At 41.7% G+C, this 27888-nt stretch overlaps 1 protein-coding gene across 1 annotated transcript in view; it reads right to left on the reverse strand.

Moving 5' to 3' along the window:
- LOC147659230 (alpha-2-macroglobulin-like) overlaps positions 1-27888 on the reverse strand; it is a 191243-nt gene that overhangs the window by 46486 nt on the left and 116869 nt on the right. The window contains exons 12-19 of the mRNA XM_086951869.1: positions 24507-24734; positions 18127-18193; positions 17179-17324; positions 14399-14548; positions 11822-11992; positions 9024-9120; positions 6004-6124; positions 3823-4051 (exon numbers count right to left, since the gene is read on the reverse strand). Of these exons, the coding sequence (XP_086807995.1) occupies positions 3823-4051; positions 6004-6124; positions 9024-9120; positions 11822-11992; positions 14399-14548; positions 17179-17324; positions 18127-18193; positions 24507-24734 (1209 nt within the window). The remainder of the gene's footprint in view (positions 1-3822; positions 4052-6003; positions 6125-9023; positions 9121-11821; positions 11993-14398; positions 14549-17178; positions 17325-18126; positions 18194-24506; positions 24735-27888) is intronic.

The following is a 27888-nucleotide window of genomic DNA, read 5'->3' on the forward strand; positions in this document are numbered from 1 at the left end:
CATATGGCCATGTCTGAACTGGGGTGGCGGAGTGAGCTAAAGAATGGTGATGGATTAAACCCAGATCAGTTGACTGGGGGTGAGTGTTTGATTTGCTCAAACACTCCGTCCATCATCCCCTTTTGTATCGATTTGTTCGCCGTAAATTGGCAGGGTATGCTCAGACGTGAGTCCCTTGCTCACTCTGCCACTGGATTCAAGATAGCCTGGCTGATGAGGATTATGAATCTGAAACCGGTCCCAGGATGCTTGTTTCCGGTCCAGGGAAGACATGGCTTGGCAGTTCGGGCTGGACTGTTCCCATTAAGCACAGGGTCAGAATGATTTGCATATGGCCATGTCTGAACTAGAGTGGCTGAATGAGCTAAAGAATGGTGATGGATTAAACCCAGATCTGTTGACTGGGGGTGAGTGTTTGATTTGCTCAAAGACTCCGTCCATCATACCCTTTTGTACCGCTTTGTTCGCCCTAAATTGGCAGGGTATGCTCAGACGTGAGTCCCTTGCTCACTCTGCCACTGGATTCAAGATAGCCTGGCTGATGAGGATTATGAACCCGAAACCGGTCCCAGGATGCTTGTTTCCGGTCCAGGGAAGACATGGCTTGGCAGTTCGGGCTGGACTGTTCCCATGAGGCACAGGGTCAGACTGATTTGCATATGGCAATGTCTGAACTGGGGTGATGGAGTGTGCTAAAGAATTGTAATGGATTAAACCCAGATCAGTTGACTGGGGGTGAGTGTTTGATTTGCTCAAACACTCCGTCCATCATCCCCTTTTGTATCGCTTTGTTCGCCTTAAGTTGGCAGGGTTTGCTCAGACGTGAGTCCCTTGCTCACTCTGCTACTGGATTCAAGATAGCCTGGCTGATGAGGATTATGAATCCGAAACCGGTCTCAGGATGCTTGTTTCCGGTCCAGGGAAGACATGGCTTGGCAGTTCGGGCTGGACTGTTCCCATGAGGCACAGGGTCAGACTGATTTGCATATGGCCATGTCTAAACTGGGGTGGCGGAGTGAGCTAAAGAATGGTGATGGATTAAACCCAGATCAGTTGACTGGGGGTGAGTGTTTGATTTGCTCAAACACTCCGTCCATCATCCCCTTTTGTATCGCTTTGTTCGCCCTAAGTTGGCAGGGTATGCTCAGACGTGAGTCCCTTGCTCACTCTGCCACTGGATTCAATATAGCCTGGCTGATGAGGATTATGAATCGGAAACCGGTCCCAGGATGCTTGTTTCCAGTCCAGGGAAGACATGACTTGCCAGTTCGGACTGGACTGTTCCCATGAGGCACAGGGTCAGACTGATTTCCATATGGCCATGTCTGAACTGGGGTGGCGGAGTGAGCTAAAGAATGGTGATGGATTAAACCCAGATCAGTTCACTGGTGGTGAGTGTTTGATATGCTCAAACACTCCGTCCATTATCCCCTTTTGTATCTCTTTACAGGCCAGACCAATGCTTTGGAGCAATGCACTTGCCCAATGATCTATGTTTGTGCCTTTCCACGGTAATTCGCCTCCTCCTGTCACTCGGCCCAGAATCAGTACCTTGTTAGTGCACTTCTTGTTGTTACTGTGAAGAGTGTTATTTTTCCTCTGCTGCTCCTGCTAACAGCGCAACAGCCACACTGCCATGTCTGGGATACCCACTCAACTCGAATCTCCTCATAAATGGCTTTCACTGCACCGACTTTGAACGTCACTTTGCCTGTCAGCTTGCACTTTGATTTCTTCATGATATTGAGGTGCTATTATCACCAATCCCATGCTCATCACCAGTGCAACATGTAAATAAGCATTGCCATACAATAATTGCTGGTTAAGGTCAGTGATCCCTTATTAGAGCACCTCATTCATTAAGTCTCAGTGGCAACTGACCAACTTGCGCTTAACTTGCATTCCATATTCCAAGTTCTATGTGACAGCTACATTTCATGTTCTATGTAACATCACATAGCAACCAGCCACAAAAGCAGTTGCTACTAAATATCACACAATGCTACAATGTTACCCTCGATAGCAAACTCAACCGAGATTGGATATCCACGATTTTATGTCAAGACAACCATACCGTTTATGATGTGTAGTCAACAAAGGTAAGTTCCAATTATCACTACATTTTCCATTTTAGCAGCAACACTAATTTGGCACTTGTTTATCACACAGGATGCATTATCTGACTGATGATGTTATGTACCACATATATCCAGTACCATCTGATCATCTTAACTATACAAAAATGGAATTGGTGGCTCTGTCGCACTCGTGTAAACTTTAAATTTTCATAAATTATTATTATTTTAGTGTTGCTAAATCCCAGTTGCAATCAATGGTTATTCCGGGTTTGGGTCTACAGGTTATTCGCCTCCTGTCCTTAAGCAAACCTTTTCACTAATCCAAGTATGGTGCCCTCCCTACGGGAAAGGGTCTCACCCCGTAGACCCCGTAGACTCACAAAGCGATGAAAGCACCTTCATGTGGTGTATTTCAAAGAAAATTATTTTATTTTATTTCATAAAGTTGTATCTTTTTCCTAAGTAATTCTCAATATAACATTCATTCATTCTACAATATTCAATAAAAGATTCATGTTTTATATTTCAATTGTATGTTGATTTTGTTAAAAATGTGCATTCCTCACAGGGTTGTATGTCACCCCTATGCATTTCAGGACCTGCCCTTCATCAGGGGTTTATCCCTGTGTGGTCTTATCCGCATGTCAATAGGAACGCTTCTTGGATTACCTGGTGTAATACGAGGAATGGTTTGTGCCATTCCCCGTATTACACCAGGCAAGCCAAGAAGCGTTCCTATTCACATGTGGATAAGACCACATATGATTGAAAAATAAAACATGAATCTTTCACGGAACATTGAAGAATGAATGAATGTTATATTGAGAATTACTTTGGAAAAAGATACAACTTATGTAATAAAATAAAATAATTTTCTTTGAAATACACTACATGCAGGCGCTTTCATCGGTTTGTGAGAGTCTATGGGGCGAGACGCGTCGACTTTAAAGAGACACCAGATTGAAAAAAACTTGATTAATTTAAATAATTTGTTGGGGGATTTAAAAAGATACTGGGTTTGAATAATATATACCTGTTGTTCCCTCACATAAGTCTGTTAGATCTCTATAGGAATGTCTTGTTTATTTTTTTAGTGAGACATCCTAATTTTGAAACGAAGGGCTTTTCTTGTGTATATATAAAGAATATATGTATATACAAATGCGTTTGAAATTGAAAATGAAATATATAAAGTAAAAAATCTTTTCATTTGATAAAATAAAAAATCATTTAGTGAAATTCTAAAGGCGTGGTGTGGTTCATGACGAGACATGAGATTGTATGAAAAATATATAAATTGTGGTCATAGTAATATGAATACTAAATAGGGGATATTTTGTCCTTATTTCCTATTGCTACAACTAAGAATATAAACCATAGAACCAAGGTACCAGTTCCTTATAAATTGAGTCTTCTTTACCCAGGTACCTTTTGGGTTAATTGGTTCCCCCTGTCATTCATAAAAAAAAAAAAAAAAAAAAAAAACCTTTCCCGGGGGAGGGCACCATACTTGCATCTTAACTATACACCTTCCGTATGTCTGTTTAGACTTCCAACGGTCTTGTTTTATTTACCCGTTAAATTCTTTAAATTGTTTATACCTCTGGCATTTCTAAACATTGGCAAAGAACAGAGTAAATGTTTGTACTAACAGTCCAGTATATTTCAGCATATGCCAAAGAGTTTTGGTGTCTTGCACTTTACTCAATAAAATTTGGAGAAATTACCATAAAAAAAGCCTTACTCGTATGCACTTATCGAGGTAGTTGAACACGGTGACCTTCAATCTGAAAGCCTCACCACGAATGACGGAGTATGGAAGCGTCATATCGGTGAAGAAGGGCTGGAAGGCAGTCAGAGAAGTGGTGGGGGAGAGGCCGAAGCCGGTGTCGGGCGCCAGGCAGAACGCGCTGGCTTTCCACTCAGTGATGGTGTCGGGGATCGTGGACTGGAGTTCAACATGCCCTGTGTCACTGGTAAGAAAAGGTAAAAGGAAGATTAAATATACTATTATTCTCAAAAGTGCTTGTGAAACACATATTCCCTATGTGTAGAGTATAGGGTAAGATCATATATATTAAAGTGATAGCTACTGGCACAGCAATATAAATATCTATTCCCAATTGATAAAGAAGGCAGAAGTTTTCTGTTTAAAAGTTCTCCCTCGCTTCTTGCCTTCCTATGGTTCCTTCATAAGGCAACACTAACAAGACATGAAGCTGGGAATACAGGTTTCCTCACTCAGCCTTGACAAGAGCAACTAAGACTTTCTCTCTCTCACTCATCAACATTACTACAGGCTTTCCCTTATCCTGCTTCTCAGGCGGACACCAAGCTAAACCACATTGTCTCACCATCAGCAATAGATACTTCCCTCAGACATCATCACTGCTGGTAATACAAGTTTCCTCATACATAAAGTCTATCTTCCCCTCACTCGTAAAAAGCAGTGTATGTTATTTTAATCCTGCTTCCTCAACAGAAACACAAGTATAACCTCACTGCCTCACCATCAGAAATAGACACTTCCCTCATACATCACCAGCGCTGGTAAGCTCCTCATGTTTTTTCCCCATTTTAGGAAAAAACTTGTAATAGGCTACAAGTTTAAATTCTGTATTCTTCGATGGTGGTTTTTATTGTGTGTGATAATTATTGGACATAAAACGAGCTACTCTTAATGGGGGTCTGGGTGTATTAATTTTTAGGTGATCCTGTGTCTAAGAGTATCGATGTAGGACAGGCGGGTGCGAGTGATATTGAGAGGGTGGTGAAATGAAGGGGATCATTTGGTCGACCAGAAAGGGGCGTCCATGAGGAATGGTGTTGGTGAAGGTGTTACAGGTGCTAGCACCTGTACAAGCACTGCACCCTTCCGACAGCTTGCTAGATTAACCTGTAAACCAAATATATATGTGTTGGACTATTTTGTTAAATGTTTTGTTTATTTCACTCTACCACTTTCTTTCAGTTTGTTTGGTGGGCTGTATTTTACCTTCTTATGCTCTTCCTTTTCAATTGCAAGGGGAAGAAAGGGCTATATCAGGTATTAGCTAAGATTCTTGGTTTTAGATGTTGAATGATGTCCTTTGATTGCATTTGGAGTCTAAGGGGCCCGTTAGGATGGCGGACGGACTTCAAACCACCCCCCACCCTAGCGGTGCTGGGAACGGCCACCAGTGGTGCGGCGGTCCCGCCCGGCTATTAAGATGCCACCTCCACCATGGCGGTGGCATCCCCCATTCCCAGCATTGTGGCAGGCTTTGCTCACAGCACCGCCCGCCACAATGCTGGGAATGCACTGCGTGCATTGTCATACACAAGGCGACAGGCAATGCGAGGTGCCTGCTATGTCCAAGACAATGCATGGGGTACCATAGGTACTCCCCATGTGCACCCCCTTACCCCCAATACCCTGGGGGCCTGCAACAGGCCTCCGAAAGCAGGATCTGCATGCCTTTCTGTGGCGGCGTTTTATTCATGTTTATGAAAATAGACATGTGGGTGATGCTCTTTGAATCAAATTCTCTCTTTCAGCACATTTTACAATTGATATGATTTAAAGAGAAAGGCATCCCAGATATATTCTTAAAACCTGGGTATAGTTCCTCATCAAATGTCGAAAGTTCAACTCTTTTATACCAGGCCATACGCTGCACAGGCAGATCAGAGAAAAAACGAGAAAGAGGTGGGAAAGCTGGGCATTTCCTCGACCATGAATATGAAGGGGCTGACTGAAGGATTGGAGGAAAAGAGGCATGTTGATCTGTGATGTGGAACTATTCATCTTTTGTTTATTTCAGAATATTTGTGGTCAGTAAAGGCATACTTTGCATTGCCACCTTCTTGCTCCCAACAGATCAGGTGGATTCTAAGATGTTGTAAGGCTCTAGTTGACTGGTAAAGAGGTAGGAATGTTGCTTACTCAGTGGTCTTCAGATCCCATATCCAGGTCTCAGGAAAGTAGGTCCGAACTGTCTCAATCGAAGATCCTGCGATCGCACCACCAGGGAAAGCTCTTCGGCCTAACATCGTCGGGCTGGCGCCTGCAGAGAAAGAAATGTTGGCGTAGACGCATATTTGAGTGAAAAACAATATCACATTTTTTAACTGGAAACAAACAACATCTCATCCTGGAAGAGTAACTCTGGGCTTTAGAAATCTTGCTACACACAATTCACAGATGAATGCAATCACTGATTACATACAATACTTCTATATAGTCATGGCCTGTTCTATGCCTTCTTTTTATAGCTAATTCCAATATGGTGTTATATGGGATGAAGAACCCCCTATCATATGTAATAAGCTTATTAGAAATCCCTAAAGAGTTATGTGATTGTACAGAGAAACAGGAGGAAGGAGGACTGAGGCAGAACTCATCATACGGGTGTATCTTTCTCCTACTACTTTTTGAGTCATCAGACTTCTCCCCTTTTCAACTTTTAATTTGTGGTTTTTTGCTCTCTTTAATGAAAGTGGTACAATCTTTGCAGTTATTTACTATAAATGTGAACTATGGACTGTGAAAGTAAAAATGTCAATAATCATATTGGAAGCAGTTACAAAATATATTAGAATCAATTAAATATGATACTATCAAAGCAGTTGTAGTTAAGAATGTGCTGGAAGTGAGATGAATTCTTCAGATGAACTTTCCCAGTAAAATAAAAAATGGTGCTGCCATAAATGTCTCATAATTAGCTAAAACTGTAAATGTTTAGGGAAAAGTAGCTGAAAAGACTGTCCTTTACACCATCAGCCTGCTCTGGCAGAGGTATCTGATGTCACAACTCAACTTTTATAATTTACAGTAGACTAGTGATGTAATTTCCTTATTACAATTAAGTTGCAATGCCTCAAATTGATTAGAAGATAGGTTTATAGAGTTATTTCAGCCTTTGGTCCACTTTGAAGTGCCTATTATAACTCTGTTCCTTTTTCTTAGTAATGTGAAGAGCAAGTGTTATTATCACATAATTTAAAATGTTACACATTTTTTGACTTTGGAAGGAATCAGGAATAGGTTGTCCCTACCAGAATTTCAATTCATGACCTACACTAAACACAGATGTAAGCACCACAGATTTAACTCACACAGCCATCTTGATGATGCACCCATTTGCATGTGTCCAGCCAGTCTCCAATAAAAATGTACCTACCAAGTTTGCTATTATAGGGCACATTCTGTAACTTTACACAGTTTGTAGTTATACACATCAGTAATCCCCTATGGTGGAGTCCAGCAACTATTGGTGTGTTTAACTGAGATGGCACATGGCTCTAATTTCTGCTGCTCAGGGAGCTGTTTTACAGGAGAGTGACTGTGAGTGGGACCTACCAGACCTGGGTGCACTCTGCCCTTTTTGTGACATGAACTCTCTGTGTGTTGCGGTCACTTGAAAATGTTGCATTGGGTTTCCTTTGAGAGATTTACTCAGAGTGAGTGTGGGACTGTTAGTTTGGAGTAGTTTGCTTTCCAGCATGTTGGGTGCACTGGAAAAGCCCCTTCATCTGAAAGAACTCAGTGGTTTCTGTTTTCTTACATATGCACTGTAAATGTGTGATAGAGTTGTGTCTATTATTTGGAAAGTTCAGCACGTAAACTGGCTCTCACCCAATCACTGGTGCTGGATCATGGCGAGCATTGGAGGCAAGGTTAGCCAGCAGTATGAGTGCAAGACTTTTCTTAATTTGTGCTGGTGTTTGCCGGTGCCCAACACCAGCACATATTTTTCAGCACCTGCAGTTATTTATCAAAGTCTATCATATGGTGGCACTGTCTGCCTATCTCTGAGCAGAGCAAATCAGTAAAGTATTACATAAAAAGCAATGTACTATAAAATATGATAGATTTTGAATCTGAACTCAGGAGAAGTGAGACCCAAAGGTGGACCTCAGACTTTGCTTAGTTCATGAGCACAACTACTGCCCAGTATCTACTCCAGTTAATACACTTTTGAGATCACACACAATGGCATCAACTCTCCTCAATCACAATTACCAGCCCCCTTTGCATCTGCAGTCCAAGCTCACACAAACACTTTGCCCTCCTTCAATCAGTACTGAACTCCCTCATTAGAACTTTGGGACTCATTACAATGTACTTTCCGACCGACTCGGTGTCAGAATGATTTCCGACCAACACGGGTTCGGGGAGTCTCAATGACCTATTAAGATGTTTCCGAAAATCGTTCGGTCGTACTCTCATTGACTTCAATGGGAGCCTGTGTGCCAACCAACAACACAGGCTCCCATTGAAAAAAGGGGTGGGTGCGGAAACCCTTGCACCCTGTGGCGGGCGCCCCATGGTGCCTGCCACACTGCCCATTTTTGGAAAGAGGGGACTCATGGGCACCCCCACGGGCCCCAACCAGAGACCTAAGGGTAAAGAGGGCTGCTATGGGCCCGTGAAGTCAGTTTTTGACAGCCGATCCGCGTCAGACTGACCAAGTCGAAATGGCTGTCGGAATCCAACATCGCAATCGGTTGGTTGGAAACATGGCACATAGAACTCTACGATTTGGCTCGGACTCTCGAATGCCAGTCGAAACTGATTCCTGGTATCGTAATCGGACGGTCGGAAATGTTTCAGAGCCAGTCGGAAACTCTGCTTCCTACACAGGTTTGGTCAAACCGAATGCCATTTGGAGCCTTTCCGACCGATATCGTAATTAGGCCCTAAGTATGTAGCCCTAGGACTGAGTTATCAGGCCCCATTTAAAGGTCAGGACTGAGGTCCATTGTCATAGCTAATTATGAGTCAACTGAGATCATATTGTAGGGGGTTTTGTAAATGATAATTGTGGTGCATATAAAGATGCAAGCTTGATGCTCCTGATCCACAAGAAGTCTAGATTTGACATATGATAAATTACAGTTTAACCTCCACCATACCCTGTTGAGAGCTCCAAGCATCGTTAAGAAATGCTTCTGTTGCCTTACCGGGAGAATGAAGTTTATACGTAGTGGCGGTGCTGATGATGGAGCATATATGTGGCTTTCGGAATTCACCGTTGGTCACCACCTTCAAACCCATTCCCTGAAAAAAGAAGACATATAATTTAAGTTACAACATCTACACTACAGACACTATGCCCGGGAGGTCTATCTTCATTGACACATGTTCTCATGATCATAACCTTGCACTTAGTGAATTGAATCTGAGCTCTGCACTCCCCATGAATATCATTAGCTGTGGTGACATATTTCGCTTTATAAAGTGAGCCCATAGTTTTTGTCTTTCCTGGTGACATCATACATTCTGCAATGAGAATCCCAGTTGGGGCCGCTCAGTGGATTCCCATATCTCTGGGTGCCACCTTAGAGTAAGGAGGTGAACCCCACATGTGTTCCCCATTGATTCCCATATCTCTGGCCACACCCAGTGGTCAGTGACGTGGATGAAGAATTGGCAACAGAGTGTTTGGTAAATGGATTCCATTCAGAGGAAAAGGCGGTGACAAGTGGGATGACGCACCCACCTGTATGTGCTTCATGCTTATTACAGGTGATAGGTGTAACTCTTGGGCAGGGCCACTATAGCTATGCGATTCTGCCTCTGTGGCATTTTTCACATAATTTTCAATTTGCATCTTTGGCCACATAGTCCAACTTCTGCTGCATAACAGATAGATTCCCCACAAATAGTTTCTATCTCAAATGACTCAAATTTACTAAAAATACAGTAACACATGTTCTTTCGCACTGGGAGGCTTTTTGCTAAGGCTGGCTGGGCAGTCACCATTCAGTTGCTTATTGTTGTATTTGGGTGTTAAATTGGTATTAATAAGGAAAAAGAAAAACTATCACAAAATATGCAGCATTACACCGCATAATCTAACTTTCTTTGCTGAATAATTTAGTCAACCCTGCTACATAATTTGTTATTCTTCTGCCACATAATTACAGAGTCCCTTCCCTTAAACAATATAAACATGGGGAATGGTGTAGAAAGTCATAAAGTAAGCATTACTGGTGGCAACCGATCGCTCTACATAGCAAAAGAAAAGGCCTCATTGCGAGAGACTACTCCATATTTGATTGTCAATTCCTATTGTTGGCACTAAATTGAGAGTTATAACTACTGTGATACAATTACACACTTGATACCCCTCCCCCTGGCATTTCCATAGCACAAATGCAGCAACAGGTCTCTGAGGGGAATGACCAAGAGCTGGGAAGTGTGAAAACACCGACTGCCACAGTAATTCCTAATTTCCTAGTGAAAAACCACGGTGCAACTTGGAATGCCACAATATTCCTGCACCTATGAATTACAGATACTCAGGGCATAGGTAATTCTGGGTCCATGAAAGTTCAATGAGGGCCAAAGAGTCACCCAGAATGAGGAACTTGGTGCAGAAAAATTCTGGATTGCAAAAGTGTAAAATTTGAAGAAACTATATCCTACCGGACAGAAGCAGTCTATGCCTGGCATCGTCTATTTAGAAGTGCTGAGATAAACGAACAAACTACAGAAATGCTAGAGGTAAAGAAGGAGGTATAACCATGGAAAATAATAAGTTGTGTTATTTCTGTGCACATCGCTAGTGAAGTTTGATTGAGCATTCTGCTGGTTTTGGCGACCACGACTGTATAACGGTAAAGAGAGATTGGATATAATAGAGAGAATGGTTACCAATATGCTGCAAGGTTTGGACCATAGGTTGTAAAGGAGACTCATGAATTTAATCATGCCCACTAGGTGAAAAACTAAAGAGGAAGGCATATAAGTTCTCCTCAGAAATCAGGTCAGCTGTCCAAGCCCTAGTGATTTTCTATGGAGGTAAGACCCACTTTCCTGGCCTATCTAAAAACACAATCAGGACCTCTCAAGGACACCCTAAAGGGTTTAGCATTTGTGCTTTCCAAAGGTCCAGTCATGCACCCCCCAAAAAAAGAAAATAATTTTCAACTGGTGACCATTGGAAACCTGCAGCAACTTCAAAACAGCCACCATATCTCATAGGGCTTCAGACTCTGCATTTTCGCTATACCTTAGGAGCTAATTGCACACCATTGAGAGAGAGAGAGAGAGAGAGAGAGAGAGAGAGTGAGAGAGGGAGAGGGAGAGGGAGAGGGAGAGGGAGAGGGAGAGGGAGAGGGAGAGAGAGAGACAGAGAGGGAGAGAGAGAGAGGACAAATCAGTTCTCCTGGAGATTCATTAACCAAAGAAAAGCAAAACTGCAAAACAGACCTTCTCTAGTTTAGATCCAAGAATATGGAAACCATTCTCTGAAATCATCAAACTTATAATTTCCTCTCTTTCAGGATATACGGCTCACATGTCGGAAGTCCGTCTAACAAATTAGTTCGGCTGCCCACTCCCATTCCTTCCCTGTACTCCTGATCCCCTTCTCCCCTCCTGCTCAACCCTCTACTGGCTATCACCTTCTCAAAAAATTCAAATGTACTGCTGCTTTCACTTAGTACTATTGTTCTTTTCTTAAATTACACTGCACTGTTTTCTATATGTAAAGCATCACATTGCTCCTATGTCATGAAATACAGGCATACGTACATGCATACGTACATGTGTACATACGTACACGCATAAATATTGAAGCATTCACATTCACAGGGAGACTGGACAGACCATAAGGGGGAAGTAATGCTCAGCAGCAGAGCGCTCTTAGACCAAGAAGTATTGAAAGTGGACTAGAAGGATCACAATCCTTAGAACACTGGCAAGGCAATGCATGAAAAATGGAGCCTGCAGGATGAGGAAAGATCAGACTCACCTTCAGAAGGTCAGAAACATCTTTCTCGTGGTCCAGGTGTGACGGATAATAGATCAGCCCATTCTGAAAGAGAAGCTCGCCATTCACACAGGGCGTGGAGTCTACTTCCTCCAGGTACCGCCCTCCATGGTAATACCCTTTGAGGTCTTTCACTGGGAGCAGGTCATACACCTAAGTTTACAGAGAGAAAGAGGACATTAATCTATGTCAATGTGTGATTGGATGACAACCTTCACTTCCTGCTCCCATCAGACTCCTCCTGCCCCAGGATTTATCTTGAATTTTCTGAGCACATACTGAGGCAAAGATGAGACCCAAGCATCAGTAGACAAAACACAACAGTGATCCTACACCCATTTTTCAGCACATTAGTGGGTGCACTATGTAACGCCCTCGCTTCTGGAGCTTTTCCACCCAGGGCATGGGGGTGAGTCAAGTACGGATGTATGTCGTTAGAACGCGCGCGTTACCACGACCTACTATTACAACGCGGTAGTAACAACGAAAGTTGTTACCACGCATCGCACATGGGGGGTGCATAATTAAATAATTTAATTTACTATTCCAACACCAGTCCCCGTGGATAGTAGGGAAGGTGTTGGGATAGTAAATTAAATCATTTCCTATCCTTGAGCGCCCCCCAGCGCATTGCGTGGTAACAACTTTCGTTGTTACGACCGCGTTGTGATGGTAGGTCGTGGTAACGCGCGCGTTGTAAGCGTTGCATACCGTCAAGTACACTAGAAATAATATGCATAAGCACAATCCAAAAACTTCATCATCGAGCCAGTGGATGTGGGCTCTGTGAGATTTAGATGTGATGTCCCTACCTACCTGGTAAAAAGAAATCTGTTAATTTGGAACTTTTTTAAGATTATGAATTTGCAACACCATTAATTCCGATAACCGATGAGAGTAGCACATATCACCGGAAACAAATGCCACTGCTTTACTGGATTGCAAGAAGCAGATGTGCAGTCCTCGCCAACGGGATGTCTGACCAATAAAGTATTGATAGAGAAATCCATAGTCGCCTTAAAAACGACACTGAAGAAATACTAACTTGGTTCGGAATGAACGTTTTAGGATCATTGAAGACTGTACCTTCTACAAAATTAGAGCAGATCACAATCTTTTTTGTGTTCCAGGATCTTCTACCTAGTATGACTGAAGTTCTTCCTGACTGCTATCCTGATACAGAAAAGAGGTTCTAAAGAAGACTCTTTTTTTGTATAATATGTGTTGCTCTTTTTTAGCTATTGATGTTCTTTTGTGCAGGGAAAATCACCTTGATATGATTTGGTCCTATAAATGTCCTTTGCAAATATACTTACTCAATCAATTTCCTATTAACTCCTCTGCACAGGAGCATTAGAGTGACTATAGTGAACAAAACTATTCTTTTTATAGTCACCTTATAATACATGAGAGAGGTTACCTAAGTCCAAGGAGGGTTTCATGTGCACACACTATCATGACAAAAAACTTAAATATCACACATTGGCATTTTCCCACTGCTCTTAGACAGGAAATGCTCAGTACAGAGTTGATTACGTATACAACCTCTGTATACTAGTACAATATCTCAATAGGTGAATTGATAAGACGTCCTTAGCATTTTAGTCATAAAATCCTATTCAAGAAGGCATATGCCGATGCAGCAAAACTTGGGAACAGAGGGGCTTATTTACAACAAAGTGTCTCAGTGCGGTGCCGCAAGCCATTCTGCGGCACCGCACTGAGAAACTTACAAAGCACAGGGAGGCGTCATATCTTCAATGATATGACGGATCCCTGTGCTCGCCCCTGCGCTGGTTCACAATTGGCTGCCATGCGCTGATGCAGACGCCCTTGCACCACAGTGTATGCGTGCCTGCATTGCAGGGAGAATATTTTTGTGTCGGGATGGACACCTTCCTGCACAAGAACATTCAAGAGAGAAGATTTCCTCTTTCTAAGTGTGGTGCAGAATCCAGTATGCGTAGAAAGAGGAAAAAAAGAGGAAAAATGAAAAAAAAATCCTTGTTGCTCCTCCCTACGCCGCCCCTGGCGAGACATAGAAATCTGACGCATTCCTTGGTTTACAATTTCTCATAAATCTGGGAATGTGTGAGCTTCCATGGGTGTTGCGTGGTAACACCCACAGCAACACCCATGGAACGCACCTTTTGCGCAAAGTGCTGCGTGTAAAGGGGTTGTGTTTACAAGGACACGAAAAGCCATTCAGGGTGGCTTTACGTGTCCTTGTAAATATGGGACAGCAAAATGCTCTGCCCCAGCGTCACAAAAAGTGACGTACCGGCGGCACAAGGGGCTTGTAAAAAAGCCAGAGAAAATTTATCAGGAAGCAATTCTTTGTTATTGCGGCTCCATTACTCAGACTCAGCAGCCGCTTATATAATTTATAAATTCTTTTTCCAGATGTGGAGACCATTCCAAACCTGCTCATACACCCACTGGGTTCTTCTTCCCTACTGTGGTAGCCTTCCCTCAAACACAGAAGGTATGATGTGGTACATCCCAAACTCAGAAGCAATTAAATGTGTTGAAAGGTAAGCCAAAAAATGAAAACCTCACCGATTCCACTGTCAGCTCTTTCTCTGGTTTCATGAGCAGGACACTCTTGTCAACAGCACGAAGGGCACAAAGGGAGCCTGGAGAGGCTTCTACTTTCAAACTGGTTGGTGAGGCGGGTAAGCCCTCCGCGTGAGAGAAGTGTAGGTTCACCTGGAATTGCAAACACCAATTGTAAAGCCTTTACTAGAATTATTTCATCTGCAGAGACTACATACTGGAACATACATTTTTACCAAATGATGATAGGTAAATACACCCAGGCTAAGGACGGCAAACTTTACGCAGTGTTTGTTGATCTAAGCGCTGCGTTTGATTGTGTTATCCATAACCGTTTTATCTGATTTTGAGGGAGATGAAGGTGGAAGAAGTGTTAATTTCCTTCCTAAGGCAACTCTATGCTGGGGCAAGGGCGAAAGTGCGATTTGGCACTAAAGGTGAATGTACTAAGCCTTTTTATGTAATGCGGGGAGTGAGACAAGGGTGCGTACTCACCCCATTTCTTTTTAATTTGTATACTAACGATCTGGAGAAGGAATTGGTGGCTGAAGTACGTGATTCCCCGCGGATAAACCACCAACAAATTGTGTCTCTCTTGTACGCGGATGATGCCGTGATTATGTCACGGACCCAAAGAGGGTTACAAACGGCTCCGGACACATATTTAAACTTTATGGATAACAGGGGTCTAAAACTTAATGTTACCAAAACTTTTGTTATGACCTGCGGTAGAACTAGGAATAAAGAGTGCCGCTTGTTTGCTGGAAAGGAGAAGATTGCGCCAACCAAAACCTTCTCATACCTGGGTATTGTGCTAGAAGAAACTGGGTCTTGGGGGCCAGCCATTAGAAATAGGACCATGATGTTTAAGAGAGCTACAGCTGCACTCATGTCTCTTTCTAAAAAGATGGGGAAGAGACCGCCCGAAATCCTGTTAAAAATTTACCAGGCTAAATGCTTAAGCACAGCCACTTACGGGGCAGGTATTTGGGGAATTTCCAATTCTACCCCCATACAAAAGGTAGAAAACGCATTTTTAAGATTTATTTTGGCAACTCCTGTTAGTTCACCTGTATATAATTGTCATACAGAATTGGGTATTCGCTATGTGAGCAATCTTATTAGTATTCAACCACTCTTGCTCTGGCATAGAGTATGGACATCGCCTGATCTCTCCTTAAATAGAAATATCATCAAGGATTGTTTGGGGTTGGACAGGGTTACCAGGATACCTTGGCTGATGTATATTTGTAAATTTACTAGGGATCTAGGAAGACCCGAGTTTTACCACCATCCTGATTCATTGTGCAGGATATCAAAGAAGGACTTGAAGCAGTTATATTGGTATCACGTAGAATCCCTGAGACTAGGAGTAGAGTTAAACAAAAAACTTGTAATACAGCATCAACTCACCCTAGTCTCATACACTATTCAGCCCTACTTAATTTGGTGTCTGGAGGGCTTCGACCGTTATTTATTAACAAGATTCAGGTTTGATGTCTTTTTTCGTTTAATCACATTTCCTAAAGTAAACGATTGGGGAAGAAATCTCTGCAAATGCCTGTGCGATAACTTGTCCACCCAATCCACGTTGCATGCAATTTGTTTTTGTAAATTTTACTCGGTGGAAAGATCTAGATGGATCAAACCACTTTTAAAAAAACAAGGCACATGGAGACAATGCCGCCCAGCCTTACTGTTTTTAGTGTCCTTAAATGATGTACATTGTGTGGCCGTTATGCTAGCCTTTTTAAAAAGTATTTTAAGGAAAAGGAAAAGTTTAACCAATTTTTAACAAAAGCATATGTTTTTATTCTAAACTATACCTGTGCGATTCTTTTGCTTACCCTTGTAATGAACTTGTTGCTTTTATGATTTTATGTATTTTGAAATCGAATGAAGCTTTTCATTCATTCATCACCAAATGATGAACTTGGAGCTGTTTGTACACATTGAGAAAGAAAATTATATACTGGATTTCTGCATGAAGTACTAATGTAAGAGTGAATAAAAAAGTTACAAAAAAGAAAAGAAAAGAAAATTCTTTTTTTCTGCTTTACCTCTCTGGAGAATTATTCTTATTTTTTTACTTTGTACCATTAGGGAATTTAGTGCAAATATTCTGGGAATAATGCACTTTATACAATGGAATTTAACCACAAGTGAGAGGCTGTAGGCCCTACCGTCAATGAGTGTTACATTACCCCAACAAAGACAACAAATAAGGGCATCAAAAAGCAGGTTTGGAGTGGATTGGGCTTTGTTACACAATAACTATATTTATAAGGAGATGTCCTTTCCTACTGTTCTTCTTAGTCAGCCAATCACAGGTATGAAAATGATTGCATTTGCTATACAAATTCCTTATCCCACCCAGTCTTGAAACTGATCTGCCAAGCATCCCTGTTCCAGCCCTTTCAATCATAGATAGGAGCATGTATGCATCCGCATGCAACTGTCCTGAATTCATCTAACCATAGAGGACTAGGCAATTCTGTAATGCTCCACCACTTCCTGAAGGAAACCAATTGGCACAGGCTAAATGCTCATCATCCTATTATCTTAAATCCAGGAGCTGTGCTATCTTGTAGGTTTACCCGCAGAACTACTATGACCATCTCTGGTATGACCAGATCTCTCAAATTGAGAGATTGAGTATTTTCATTTCTTCTGTTTACTCTTTATTCTTACTTTGTGGATGTTTTTATTATCCCCTATATGTATAGTCTGACTTCAAAGCTCATCAACATCCTCCCACTTGCACTCTAACTCTAACCTCTTACCTTGTTATCAAAGTTCTTTGCAACTATGAATTTTGCTGTGTCTGCGATGACTTCACCACAGGGAAGGAACGCGAATATTAACATCTTTGCCAGAGGAGAGATATCTGTGCTAATATGCAGTGAGAGCATGAAAGACCCAGGCACACCTGTGGAGGAAAATACAAGACCAATACTTCATCTGTGAAGGTGAATGGAAGATTTCTTCAGAAAATTAATAACCTTTTTTCTAGAATGGAAAACATTCAAAATGTGCCTTTGTATATAAAGAGATTAACCCAGAAAATATTGACCTAAGTATCAAAATTACATCTTTTAGAACCTAAATAACAAGGTTTATATTAATAAACAATAAGTTTTATAATAAGGGATAAGATTGATCCATAGAACACTTTGAACATGCCCCAGCTCCCTCCTATTACCTTATCACACCCTATCAGACAGAATGAGCGTAACGCCATTGAGATGCATGAGCAAGATCCTGTCAATTTGAGGCTAACCTTATATGTGCAGCCATGTATATAGTCCTTCACATTCAAGTGGAAAAAAGTTAAACCATTTCAGCATAGGTACATAAATTGGATCAGATGATTGCCCACCCTTTTTTCATATCGCTGAGTCCCAAATGTAGACACTGACATTACCATACTGGAAATTGCTGGCATCTATAGAGACTACACTTTTAATATCATTGGAATATATCTGCAAGATTTAGTGTAAACATGTGCTTGCAAATGCTGTACAATTGTACTTGTTGATTAGAGTTTAACAGTTCAAAGATGTACCATGTTAGGAAACTCACATGATATAATATAAATGAAGAAGTGTTTTAAAATTGAAATAAGAGGTCCAATCTAACCAAAGACATTCTACACCCCAACACCACATGAAGGCAAGGACAGTAAAGACACAATGGTGGGAAAAGGTAGAAGAAGCTCAACAGGGGCTCACCATGCTTCATGTGTGCCACATCAATGGCGTGTTTGCCATGTCCGGTGATGCCTCCTCTTGACATTACCTGGGAGCAGGGATGGGTGGGAAGAATGAATAAAACTGAGTTTCTTATGTAATGAAGGGTGGCCCAGAAAACGTTAAATTGCCAGACGCATAAATCAGGGACATTGAAAGTGCATTTAGAAATCGTATTGCCACAGAGCAGCCACTACACCGCATGTCTCAGTCACAGGATGCGAGAATAATGGTTTGGGAAGCAGGCTATCTCCTGGTCAGCCTCAGTGGTACCATAGGCGTTAGTAGGATATTAATACTTGAAAACCATCAAAGGGAAAAATATGTGTTTACGATAGAACTTTCGAACATCGCAATTGTGGGTGGTCCTTGCTAAAATTGAGGGAGTTGGAACCATAGCAAGACAACATTTAAATGTAATGTATTCTCTATAGAAACACAAAACATGCCATGGCAGACCCCATATACAAAGCACAGTACCTTCACATGCCAAATGGCAGTATACTCCACATGTTTACAAACACAGGAGATGGGTCTAACCAAAAGAGGAATACAGAATCATGGGAAACTCACCAACACAATACAAATCAAACAGTCAATCAACCTGCCATGTATCCATTCTCAAGAGATTGTAAACATGCTTGCACTTCTTCCATACTTGGCTTTTATTCAGCATCATAACATTCTTTAAAATCTGCTTAATCCTCAAAGGCCAAAGAACAGAGAAGGGACCTTAGTCTCAAACTCGGGTGTATCACCACATCATCTAAGTGGATGACATATCCCAAAAGGCACATGACAGCTTTTCTCTAATCTTGTAAAACACTGTTTCTTCTCAAGCAAAGTGTTCACCTGTATAACTCAGTTGCTGAAGCCAACCATAGAATTTCTAGCTCAACCTGATGGGCCTTTTTGATTAGTGAATTGGACTGGAGTCTGCACAAAGCAATGGATTTGTGTGCAAAATTGAACATCAGAAACAAGTTTACCCATATTATTTGTAACAAAGCCAGTGGACTCTATCATCTGCAAAAGCTTGCTTCAGAATCAAATATATTTACTCTGGTGGAATATTATTTATTTATTTTAAAGGTTTTATATAGCGCTGGCTAGACCCGAAGGTATCAGAGCGCTTTCCATGAGCATCAGATCATAGTTACAGGTTACATCGTTACAAAGGTTACACAGTTATTAGAGCATGGCAACATAGATACTTGTAAGGTCAAGATAAACAATAAGAACAAACATGTAAGGGGAAAAGCAGGCAAGGGGAGAGATTCAGGGGGGGGGGGAAGGAGCTATGGAAGTAGACAGGTATTGAAGGCAGGAAAGGGGAGGGTGAAGGACACAGCATGGGAGGAAGAGGGGAAGGGCGACAGGGACACAAACCGCTAGACGAGTCAATGCAACATCCAAAGTCCAGTAAGCTGTGATCCCAGGGAAGTGGTATCACTTCCCTATCTCTGTTGCGAGAGGCTCCCTTTACGCAGTGGACTCTCTCAGAGGGCTCTCTGAGACTCCAATATATATGATAACACATATATATATATTGATAATCCCACAGCTCAAGCATGTATCTGCAATGCTCTATCTACATTAGCATTCCTTGGACCCAACGACCAAGAAGCCTGACAGCTCAGGCATGGGTAGAACATGTATAGGTGGCAAGGACAGCTGCCTCCAACACTGCAGGACTGATTCACAAAGTATCTCCACACTAGTGACGGAGGCCCCACAGACATGGAGGAGTCTCTGCACTCAGAGCATAAACTCCGCCATGAGAATTCTCATGGTGGAGATTGTGCCCAGAGTGCAGAAAGTGCCTCTCGACTGCGGCGCCTCCGCCACTAGTACAGAGACCCTTTGTGAATCAGGCCCTGCATCTTCACGCAGGTGCCAAAAGTGAAGCAATCGTTCATTACATTTAGCAATTGGGGTTCCATGGCTTGCCTTAGTGAGTCTCCTCCCTTCCAGGAAGACTGTTATTTCCTATCTTGAGGGCCCCATTGTTACGGGCTTACAACCATACCTCGTATTTGTAACGAATGCACAACACAGATTCTACCTAACCAGACTGAGGTTGAGCACACTACACTATTTATTTGCCTTCCCTAAAAGGGGCAAGTGGTGCTCTAAACTTCCGAATTGTCCGTGAGATGGTAGGTCCAAACAAAGTACCATCCACTTTTTACTTTTTTGTAAATTTTATATGGATATTAGGAAAATGTATCTCCGTCCAATTTTTAAGGTTAATACCCTGTTCTCCTATAAAATTGCTTTTAATTATTTAAGGAATTTAGAAAAAAATGACAGTCTGTAATGGAGTGATTTGTTACATACAGTTGGCAATGAAAAAAGAAATGACTTAGTTTACTTACAAAAACTGAATTATGAATTAATGTAAGCATATCTGTATTACGAACCTGTACACTTTTTAGAATCATGTTAACATGGTGTTTATAGTATTATGTTTGGATAAAACTTAGATATTGATTATAAATGAATTATTGTATTTTATAGTATGCTTTTATGGACATTTTGAATGATCCGAATAGAGGTTGATTTGATTTGATTTGAATCTCCTACCTACACACCCTCACAAGTGAATGGAATGGAAAAAAGTACTTCTTTAAACCCTTTAGTGAAAACAGCTCGCCTGGATAACCACTGTGGATATTCAACTATTACTCACTCTTGTAGTATTCTTGATCTATGTCTCCAGCCTTGACCAAGTCTGGAATCGCAAGACCTTTGAGTGTCATCAGTTCAACACACATATCTAAAGCCATGCATCACTAAAAGCCTATCTCTGAATCCTCAGATCATTGCCACCCTCTTCCAAACAGTTCACGTGCACTCACCTCCACACATGGGGCCCGATTCACAGAACTAACTTAAGACAAAATCCTAAACTTACTACTTTTGGTATTCACAGAAGTTAGGATTTTGTCCTAAGTTCGTCTTAAGACAGACTTAAGACAGACTTAGAACAAAATCCTAACTTAAGTCTGTCTTAAGTCTGTCTTAAGACAAACTTAAGACAAAATACTAACTTCTTCGAATACCAAAAGTAGTAAGTTTAGGATTTTGTCTTAAGTTAGTTCTGTGAATCGGGCCCTCGGTTCTGGGAAAATGCTTCAACTTTGCATGAACACACAGCTTTTGTAGCTTTACCAAGAAGAGTACAGAAAAAGGAAAATCAATGCACTGTAAGTTGATTATATTGATTTTGCATCAGAGTTTGATTTAGTAGCTAGAAGGGCGGTCTGGGTCAATATTCTTCTCAAGGCTCTCCTACCACTTTAAATACAAGAAGTATCAACATTTGGACTCCTCATAAATACTTTTGGAAATAATGGGGCATATTTACAATGAAGGTGGCGGAGTGCGGCATTAAGCCAAGGAGACAAATGCTGTGCTCTGTTACTTTCAAAACGTAGGAATGCACCGTATTCACAAGAATGCTGTGCACACCTGCGTTTCTCCCTGCGCTGGTGCAGACTTAGCTGTCTAGCACCAACGCAGGCACCCTTGCACCATAGTGCAAGGGTATCCATGTTGAGGGAATGATTATTTATGTTTAGGAAGGTGTCCCTTCCTGCACATAAACAATAATCAATGGTGATTTGTAACTTCTATGTGTGCTGCATTGTGCAGCACACATAGAAGTTACAAATTCTCATTTTTTAAATGATGATTTATGTGCAGGAAGGTACAGCTTCCTGCACATAAACAATCATTCATGGCAATTTGCAGTTTCTATGTGTGCTGCACAATGCAGCACACATAGAAACCGCAAAAATAAAGCATTTATCTTCAATTCACCATGTTAAGACCAGGTTTTTGCCACAAGAGTGTAAAAAAAGTATGTTCCTGTGGTGAAAGGGGCTTGTTGAGATGCCCCAATATTTATCAATCTAAGATTGAAGCAGGATTGTGTACCGTACTATCCATGTGGATTACATCTCTAGACTTGTATTTTCTGATTATATGGTCTTTTATTTAGAAGACTTCGACTGGCTTAAGGACGGGCTTGCACAAAACACATGAATCCAAGACAAAAACCATGAAGCATATTGACAAGCCCCTATCGCCACTAGAATGTCACTTTTTTGATGTTTCTGTGGCTATAGGGGCTTCACCTTATTCACAAGATGGCTTAACGCCGTCTTGTATGTATTGCACCCTTTCACGCTATACTTAACGTACAAGGAGTGGGCAATGGGTGTAGCGGTGGGTGTTCTGCCGCAACACCAATTGATTTTGACACTGCCCCATATTTACAAGGGTGGCGTGAATATGGGGCAGCGCCAACATTAACTCCGTCGAAAACCTGGTCTTAACATGGCAAAATGCTTTTTTTCTCCTTGTTTATGGTGCAAGGATGCCTGCGTTGGAGACTAGGCAGCTAAATTTAGCACCAGCACAGGGATAACCTCAGGGGTGCACCGCGTACTTGTGAATATGGCGCTTGCCTGTGTTTCAAAAGTGATGGAGTGCAGCGTTAGCCTTCTTGGCTTGACGCCACCCTCCGCCACTTTCATTGTAAATATGCCCCCTTGTCTTTTAGAAACGTTCACCAGATTCAAGGTGGTCATCAATATCATGGGTCGTAGAGGATATACATATGTGGCAGCAACCATCAATAAAGTCCATCTTGGCTATTTTTTGTGAAATCAAGGAATTGGTCAACTGAGGTAATGAGGAGGAATCTATGGAGTTTCATTGATCATAAAGTTTCTTCCCCTTTCTACCTTAAAATATAGTATACTGTGATAAGGTATTACCAACATTAAATTATGGTGCTCAAATACCATAAAAATAGATTATTGTGCTCAGTTATGACCTACATTAAACTATTCTGCTCCAATATAGTTTACCATCTGTAACGCGCTGTTAGGAAGCATAGAATTAGTCCTAAACAGTGATATGGGGCTCAGGAGGTTACTGCCAATGGAGATTTGACTAAACCCTTTACCATGCACAGTTCCTTTTATGCAAAATAAGGGTGGAGGGTGCTATGTCATTTCAATATTTCACAAGGAATCCATATTACAGGTGATGCAAATTAAAACTGACCATATAAAGCATTGCATACGCTTTGGACAAATTATATAACTTTGGTCACGAGAGAGACGTGAATTTATGAACATCTAGTTCAAAAGGCTTGTAGAAATAGTAGCCCACAATTGAGCTATTCAGGTGGTTCTCAAATTCCATCAGTAAAACCTGCAATTGTAAGATTGTATTTATCAGGTAAAGAATACACTGATCTATCCACCACTGAAAAGCAGAGGTTTTTTTTATTAAGAGGAGGAAGAAGGTTTATGAATATTACTGCTGAGTGATTCCAATGTGATCCGTAGGAGAGTAAATGATGTTGAAATATTTTTTAAAACATTGTAATTGAAAGGCGGTCTTCTGTCGTGGTATAATTTAATATGAATGTGAGTCGTAAGATGGTTTTTGGTGGGTCGCGAAAGTCCAAGCAATAAATCATGATGCCTTTAAATTCGGTGTTTATCTTGTCACATTTGTGGTGCTTAAATGAGATAGAGGCTAAATGCCAGGCTAGATCTTCTGACAAGCTGTTGCTTATATTCTTTTCACATGGGATTTGTGTTTACTTTTCTTTCTTTGAATGCAAAATGAGGAGCGTTTAAAAGAATTTATATTACAATCTTAGGATGTCGTATTTTTTGAAACACACAACAAACTGTAAATACCTGTAAATTAACTGCATGCATTTAGCAGCCAGGAAAGTAAAACTGAAGTGCGCAGGAAACAGAGATTTTTATAGGAACAAAATAAATAAAGTCACTTTATTGATGATGCACAATTGATAAATATTCACAGAAACCTAAATTCTACACATTATCTTTCGTGGGCAATACAGACTGATCAGTAAAACTGTATGCCTGTGCAAAGTTAGTGGCCATTTTAATGGAAAATGTGCTGTCTGTAAATGACAGTGCGATGCCAAATGATACTTTAGTTGCATTAAAAAAATCACCCTTATGTCCATTAAAGGTAGGTGGGTCATGAACTTTTTTTGTTCTAAAAAGTAGGTTGTGGTTCTCAAAAGTTTGGGCACCACTGGTTTAGATGTTTTTTATAAACTAAAATTAAAAAAATATATAGACTTGTGTTTTATTCTGAAGTTTTCCAGGTAGCTGCTAATCTGAGACACCTGAAATACAATTAAAAGATTTCTGCTATACCTTCTTTACACACTAAGTACGCACCTTTGTTCAACAGTCTGTTAAGTGGCTCTATCAGGGGTGTCTTGTGTTGGGTACGGCAACTGATCATATGTCCCTTCATTGTTCAAAGTAACCCCATACTCACCAAAGTGTACTTACCAAGTAATGAAAGTTCACTTCCTTGCTCTCTCCCAGGCCCTCAGAGGACAGGATGTAGTGCACAGTGATGTTCTGTGTGTGGCTGGGCTCCAAAGTGTCATAGATGGGTTGAATCTGCACGTAACTGTTGCTTTTAGAATAAAAGTAGTTTGCCCGGTGAGTGTCGCCATTGTAAGAAGGGAAGCTCCATCCTGAATCTCTGCAGTGGGTTGTGTCTTTGTAAGAAACCTGACAAAATGGAAACCAAAACAGCATTAATAGTGATAAAGTTGTACAACTACGTAGAGCTGTCCTGATAGATACTGTGCCAAATAGGTGGTATTTCCAGAAATATCCACAATCTCCAGATTACATTTGGAATAACAAAGAGCAACTGGTTACTGCAAATGACAAAAGGCTGAGCTCAGAAACAATTGTTTGTGAAGAGAAGGAAGCAATGGGCAAAATTAAGTCATTATTTCAGTACTCGTTTAGCACACTCGTAAATAGCTTTAATAACCCCAAGACATTAGGGCAAGAAATCCCGCCCTCTGAGAACCTCTGTAACATCATTGCAGACTTCTTCGAGGAAAAAGTACTGGGCCTCACGATGGATTTTGCAGTCCCTGTCATTGAGTCAGAAGAAGGTAGCTGTATGGAGAACGGTCCTGTGAACCAGTTGGCGATTTTTCGGCCAATCAGTTTGGAGGAGTCTCATCGGGCAATACTAGCGACCAAATCAGGGTCACCGTTTGATCCCTGCCCCTCTGCGCTCTTACACTTGATCGTTGATGTTGTCAACCCTGCGATTAATGACATTGTAAATACATCACTGGCCACAGCCAAAATCCCCTCAGAATGGAAATTAGCGGCGGTTAAACCGCTGCAGAAAAAACAGTTGTCGGACCCCACCACTTTATCCAATCTCCGACCAATCTCACTACTCCCCGTATTATGTAAGATTACGGAGTCTTTCGTAAATAAACAAATTACCAAGTTCCTTGAGGATAGCAAGGCTTGGCACCCTAATCAATCAGGCTTTAGAGCACAGCACTCTACCGAGTCAGCGCTCCTGTTTACCACCGATACCATTCGTATGGCCCTGGACCAGGGTAAGAAGGCTGTCCTAATCTTATTAGATCTGTCGGCAGCCTTCAACACGGTCTCACATGCCATCTTGATTGACCGGCTAGCAACATCTGGCATTATTGGTAAGGTCCTGGAATGGATCAAGAACTTTTTGAGTGGCAGGAGACAAGTGGTCAACCTGGGTGATTTCTGTTCAAAGGAAAAATCACTTACGATGGGAGTACCACAAGGGTCTAGTCTGAGTCCGACATTGTTCAATGTGTACTCCACCCCTCTGATCAGGTTGATATCATCATTCGGTATTGACGTAGTCGCATATGCCGATGATACTCAACTGATCCTGGTCCTTGATAAAGATACTCAGGACTGGGAAGAAAACCTGAAATGTTGCTGACGGCTACATTCGATTGGATGGGGAAGAACCATTTGAAATGTGACACGGGCAAGACGGAGATCATGCCAATGGGTCCACAAAACGATTTTGCCCCCAAACTGTGGTGGCCGGAGAAGGCAGAGATACCGCCTCATACCACCAATTCGGCCCGTAATTTGGGGATCAATTTTGATACCGCCCTGTCTTTCAAGCAACAGGCACTGACAGTAGCAGGGACCTGCTTCAGTATCATCAAGGGACTAAGGAAGTTTTTTGATCTACTTCCTTTGGCGGCTAGGAAAACGGTAACGGTTGACCTTGAAACATCAAGGATAGACTACTGTAACAGCCAATACGCAGGGACCAATAAACTTGTCACTCAAAAACTTCAGATGGTGCAATACGCAGCAGCTAGGCAGGTGTTGAAATGGCCTAAGAGATCATCAGCATCTGTCGCATTAAATACCTTGCACTGGCTACCGATAATCAAAAGGGTCCTGTTGAAGATCCTGATTATCACCTTTAGAGCCGTCCACTCCCAAGGGCCGAAGTACCTAAGGGGAAAATTCTCTAGGTATTATCCTACGCGTACCTTGCGGTCCTCAAATGCTAATCTGCTGTCTGTTCCAGCCTTCAGACTTAGCACGAGAGGAGGTAAATCACTACCAGCTCTAGGGTCAAAAGCCTGGAACAATCTTCCCCCTCACCTTCGGGCACTCGAGCGGGAAGTAGAATTCCGAAAGGCTTTGGAAACTTGGATCTTTAACTTACAGGACACCCGCGCCAGAGCACTAGTGCGATAGCTGGACTAACTACCATAAGCAATCTGACCGTGGTATAGATCTTTTGGTCAACAGTGGCGCCTAGATGCTCATTGGAGCAACAGATGCGTGGTACGAATGCACCATTGCATTACATTACATTACAAACAATGTGATATGTCTTTAGCTTCCAGCTGCATGCCTTAAGCTGAGGGGTTTCCATTAATATTAAGAGTTCCCTCTGAGGAGCTCCTTGGATAAATGTAATGGCAGCTCCAGAACAGTATTGACATAAAAGAACATAATAAACAGTAAGAGGATAATCATAAGATCAGGTAGAAAGGGGTATAACAAACAATGCACCCTATCATAGTTAAGCCACTGCTTAATAATACCCACACATTAATGCAAGCCCAAAAGAAATGTAGGCAGGGATCTTAGATGCATCTATTTTGCACATCCCAGATTCTGCAGGGGGACAGGAAAGGTCTCCCTCCATTGATCAACAGCACTGCCTGAGGACCCATGTCGATGCTGACTAGAACAAATCTAGCTTGAATCCCACATAGAAGACCTAAATGGCATGAATGCACCGTGAATGGTGTGGATTTACTCTAATGACAGTTACGGGTAGTCATCGGTGAAGCTATTGACATTCTCTTGATGTGAACCTATTTGACTAATAAGAATCGGAAGATCATAAAAAGAGACGGCATCCCATGTGACACCACCAGTAAGGTAAGAGTCGATAGCGACGATGGACATCTTGTGCTGTTCAAAGTGTACCCTTGATTATAGTCCTAACCTTTACTTTTCTTTTCTTTCCTCTTATATGGCCATGTTTAAATTTCCAACTCTAAGCAGGTGACTATCTTTTCTGCAGCCTCTTCTCTAGATGCAGAGATTAGCATGGCCTGTAAGTCATATATTGCTTTGATGGCATTTTGATGGATCCAAAAGCCGTGGTGGCAAAGCAGGTGTTGTACTAGCTTGGTTAGGGCATGGACCTCCTGGTGCATTTGACAATGGGTTGGAAATGTTAATGTTGGCAAATCGGGAACTTTGCCTAAACCTCCTCAGTGTCACTGACTTCATCCAAACCTTTGTGTAATTTTACATGCATCCAGGATATTCAAAGATGACATTTCAATATGGGGGCATTTAGTGACCTTGGAAGCAA

The sequence above is a fragment of the Lissotriton vulgaris genome, unplaced genomic scaffold (genome assembly GCF_964263255.1).
Source record: "Lissotriton vulgaris unplaced genomic scaffold, aLisVul1.2 SCAFFOLD_1089, whole genome shotgun sequence".
Lineage (NCBI taxonomy): Eukaryota > Metazoa > Chordata > Amphibia > Caudata > Salamandridae > Lissotriton > Lissotriton vulgaris.